At 33.5% G+C, this 5,160-nt stretch overlaps 1 protein-coding gene across 1 annotated transcript; it reads right to left on the reverse strand.

Moving 5' to 3' along the window:
* Nucleotides 1-1,673: 1,673 nt before the first annotated feature.
* LOC132316137 (putative F-box protein At1g32420) lies at nt 1,674-2,873 on the reverse strand. The gene has a single exon (XM_059814646.1). It carries the CDS (start codon nt 2,871-2,873, stop codon nt 1,674-1,676), a length of 1,200 nt encoding a protein of 399 aa, XP_059670629.1.
* Nucleotides 2,874-5,160: the final 2,287 nt, after the last annotated feature.

The raw sequence follows: 5,160 nt of genomic DNA on the forward strand, positions 1-5,160 counted from the left end.
TGCCCATTGTGGCTGCTGAGATCAACGACTTAAAATCTATGACCAACACACCAGAATTTCCTTTCTTTTTCCTCCCTTTATTTTGGCAATCAACATAGCACGCTTCTCAAGAATATTAATCAATTAATGACCAGATTCTTGCAAAAATTATCACAGTTCACAGATGCTTAAGTTACACTCATTCTGCTCTTGCATTTTGTTAAGGTTTGTGGAGCCTGATCACATGTTGGGATTAGATTGTAAAGAACTTTGTAGCTGTCAAATTTGCCGATTTCGCTGTCTATTTTGGCTACTGGCCAAAATGTACTGGTCCAAGTATTTACGACCGGTGTGTTGCGATATATTACAAAGTTGTTTTGGCTACTGGCTAAAATGGACCAGTCCCGGCCCATTTGGGTTCCGGAACAGTGTTTCGTCAAGATATATCAGTCCAAGTTGCCTGGGAAGGTGCGTGAATTGTTTTCAAGTTGGTTTTTGACACTTTAAAAACGCAAAACTTGGGAGGCAAGTTGTGTTCCTTTGTCTGGACTATGTATATGAACATTAATAAGATTTTAGGGTGAGTGAGATCTTTATTTGATTGAATTGATTTGAGCAATTGATAGAGATTGAGATGAAATTCTCCATTATAATCCTTCATTTTTTCAAAGTAAAATTTGTTCGGTGCGCTTTGTGGACATAGCCCTAAGTTTTGAGTGAACCACGTATATCTTGTGTTAATTGTGTGATTGTCTAGTTTTCTTTTGATTGCTTGTGTGTGTTTTACTCCTCCCACATTGTTGTTTTTTGGATTTCTACTGCAACAACGGTTTTTTTTGTGTTTTCTGCCAACCCACTTACATTCCATGTGTCATGATGTTCATAATTTTTTTAAAAAAAGAATTACGGGAATTGCATTAGTCTATGTGCAGGAGGAAAGAAATTTTAGGACCCTTTTTAGTAGACACCATTAATTTGTCAGCCAAAATTACATATGTATATATATATATATATATATATATATGTATGTATGTATATATATATTAGGCAAACTTGAAGCTTTCAAAGTCGTTGTAAATGATAATTTAAAAGCAAAAGGAGTGCATGGAGGGTCATTTCTTACCTTACATATGAAGTGTTGAAAGAAAAACTGATTGATTATTGGTGGTATACCTTGCGCAAAAATAATGAAATGGAAGTCTGGATCCATTGACAAATTGAAGTTGTTTTCAGTTTTGAACCTGAAAATAAGTACCAGCATTGTAAATCAACATATAAATTCATATATATACATACAAACACGCACATTTAGAGAGAGAAGAAGAGAAAGACCTGCTTTGTTTTGAAGCCAGTGTTATCGTTCTTAAGCTCGGGTTCGAAAGGAAAGATCTGAGCTATTTTAAATTTTAGGTTCGGAACGCTGATCGACATCAAAGAGTCACGTTGATGTGTTGGTGTCGAGAGAGCGATCGAAGGTTTCTATCGGCTTAAAAATTTAACACCAATTCCATACTTTAGTATTTGTAATCTCATGCCATTCTATGGAATTCGAAATTTTGAATTGGGATGTTTGGAATTATAACGGAATTTCAAATTCAGATTAACTTGGAATATTCAAGGTTAAAGCCTTAGATTTGTAATAGGAGTTCCCAATCTGAATTCCAAAATTTCAATACGGTGCGGTCAAACAGATCCTATGATTCTTCTTCACTTATTTCATATTCCTCATCTAATTTAAAGAATTCCTGGACTCGACCCAAATAGGGCATGTTATCCACCTCCTTGCATTCATTTCCTCCTTTAACAGAAACTAGACTTTCCTTGTAGAGGTAAATCTCAAGGCAACGCTGTTGTCCACGTGGTCCAAGGGTTTTAATTTCTTCAGTAATATGATCATGCAAAAGCAAATGTGCAGTGTCAGATTCTAGAAAAAGATCACCGTTCTTCCAAATTCCAAGTGGCCTATGAATTTCTAAAAGAGGCCCAATAGCTAAATGTTTCGTCCAATAATCGTCCTCCTCCATCACCCATGTATAAATATATTTTTCAACCACTCCATAACTTGGATCATAAAGGATCATAGCAATACGGCCATTGTACATGGCAATATCACCCCATAGTGATTTGGAAATATCAGGCGGTACTGGTATCTCTTTAAAGTTCTCAGTGCGAATATCAAATGAAAGCAGCGTATAGATACCAAAATTACTATCGGCCAGCCAATAATAAAATCCATTCATGTACGTGTTACACAAAGAATTATGTATCGAAAGACATTCGGTCATCTCAAAATCAAAGAGTCTCCAAGAATCAGTGCCTAGGGTATACACTGCAACAATTCTGGGATTGTAAGGATATTCTTTTTCGTCGTCCCAATTATAATGCATCCAAATCACCTTGTAATCTTTTGTTATGGGATCCAACCCACATCCAAAATTATGGTAGAAGGGGTTAAAATGGGGCTGAACTTTAAAATCTGGTAGGGTGAGGGTCCTAAATTCTTTTGTGGCTGGATTCCACATAGCCATGCGATGTGGATCCCAACCAGTAAATAGACAAAATATTCCATCGATGGGTCCTATAACAGCCAGTGGAATGCTCGGCATTTGAAGATCATTAATATCGTGATATGAACACGGCACGCTTGAGAGCGTTTCATCAGAGAACAAAGCAAAAACATATTTTTCGATATTATAATTGTGATGCTGAACAAGGAGACCTGAAATGTTGTTAGGATGATGGAGGTGCTTGTTAATGAAACTAGAATTTCGTACGAGAGAGTTCCAATATTTGCAAACACATCCAAATCGAATCAATGATTTTACACGCAGCCTCGAAAGAATTTCAATTGTCACCTCTTTTGATATAAGGCACTTGTCACTATTGCTTGCCATTGTCTCTCGTCTCTCTTTTGACCTGCGTGCTAAACCATTCTTTTTCTCCTAAAGTGACAAAGACATCTGCCAAAAAAGTTACTAAATTCCAATTTTGATACAAATGAATTTCTTGCTCATGACAATACCAAATTTTGAGAAATTATTTGGACTGTTTTTTTTTTTTTTTTTTTTTTTTTTTTGTCAAATTATTTTATTTTATTTTCAGAAATTAGTTTGACTGTTTTGTTCTCATCATTATTACAAAAAAATTTAAAAAAAAAAAAAAAATTGGATATCGAAAAATATGAAAAAGCATTTACAGGATTATCTGAAATATATACATACATACCTGACCATTTGTATACAAATGCAAATGTATGTGTATAAACAACATAAAATAAGAAATTTAGAACCAAATGAAATAAATAAAACAAGATAAATCATGAAGTTATAATGATTCTACCATAATTACAATGGAAAAAGAGAATTTATACAAGATAACAGTTGGGAACAGAGACTAGCTAGATGAGATAAAAGATAATATTTGGAACAAATTTCACCAAACATATGATGGTGACTTCTTATATATATTTATATAGTGAGTTACAATAGTAAGAGAGATATTCTCTCACAAACTGATCATTTGTTAGGAGTTTGTTACAAAGATTATAATATTATATCTAATTCTTTCTTACCATAGACCCTTTGACCTGATTTTATTGTTGAGTCACCATATAGATCAGTAATTTATCTTGAACACTCCCTTTAAGATGATGGTAGAGCAAGGACGAAGCATCAGCTTGTCTCTTAAGACTTGAAACCGGGGTACTGATAGAGCTTTTGTGTAAAAAGTGTATTGTTTGGTCAGCACTTGAAACAAACACAATTTTTAGAGTCATGTAAAACATGTTCGCTTAAGAAGTGATAGTCAATCTCAATATGTTTGGTTCTAGCGAGAAGAATTAGGTTAGAGGCTAAGTATGTAGCGCTGATATTATCATGTAGAACTACAATTAAAGCATTTGACTTCTAAGGAAATTTAGAATAAGCGAAAAGTTGAGAAGGGAACTAAATTACTAACTATATATTGAATGCGAATTGAAATCTTTTTTTTTTTTTTTTTTTTTTCTGCCTAATGTGAATTGAATTCTACCAATGAATGTACGTAAAAATAAATAAAAATTCAAATCTCAATGTCCTTAACTAAGCAATGAAATTTTGCATTTCATTGATTTCAAAACATCTATATGCAAAATTTCCCATATGTTTACAATATAACAACAAAATCAAGCAAAAACCAAGCCAATTCCTTACCTTAGTATCAGATAAATGAGCAGTAGCTTTTTGTTGTCGTATGCTTTTGAAAATTACAAGTCGGTTTATCTTTTAGTGCACTGCAAAAAAAAAATATAAATTCTTTTTAAACAATTTCTACGATATACTTTCTTCAAACAAGAAATGTGGATTTAACTTGGTATGACAAATTCAATCGACCTAGGGAGAAAAAATATATTATTTTGAAGAAGAAAGGAAAAAATCATATGAATTACATCATGGTGTAAAATGGAGAAGTTGAGACCATACCCTGATTAATATGTACTTGCATCATATAATTGGACTAAAGTCCCTTGGTATATGTTTAGAAAAACCTTCAACCTTTTTTTTTTTTCTCAATCAACACAAACTACAGAGACAGAGAAACCATTTTGTTTTCCATAATTGGGTAATACACTTGTGAAATGAAGAAGAAAGAGGAGATTGGACAATAGGGGAAGAAGGGATCTTTAAATTTTGGAAGACATGAGAGTTGGGCATTTCATTTCGAAGGGCAAAATTTGGTCGAAAGGAGAGTTTTGAGGGAGAAAATAAGGGTTGGAAATTGTCTGAACCTCTTAAAGTAATCATGTCCACGACCAACAATTGACGTTTTCTAATCCCTTCATGCCTGCGTGTGCAGGAGTAAACTAGGCTTTTCATTATTAGTAAAAATCCAAATATTCGCCTTTTTCTTATTTATCTTTTCTCAATCTTTGGTGCAGCCATTTTCTTAAGACGAGTTCATTTTATATTGAAAATTCAGCACATAGCGTCAAAAATACAACTCTCATGTACTGATGACGTATACATTCATAAAACACATTTACTCTAAAGATGTAACATTGATATGCGTCAACATTACAAAATTTGTTTCTTTCTTAGTTGGTACTAACACACCCATACTTCCAAGGAGACTCGAACCCCTATTCCTTTTCAAAGTAAGAGTGTGTGTGTTTCTTGTCAAAAACAAAAATAAAAATAAAATAAA

This window comes from Cornus florida, unplaced genomic scaffold (genome assembly GCF_030987335.1).
Source record: "Cornus florida cultivar Cherokee Brave unplaced genomic scaffold, ASM3098733v1 CherokeeBrave_3.0.0_Hap2_Chr07, whole genome shotgun sequence".
Classification (NCBI taxonomy): domain Eukaryota; kingdom Viridiplantae; phylum Streptophyta; class Magnoliopsida; order Cornales; family Cornaceae; genus Cornus; species Cornus florida.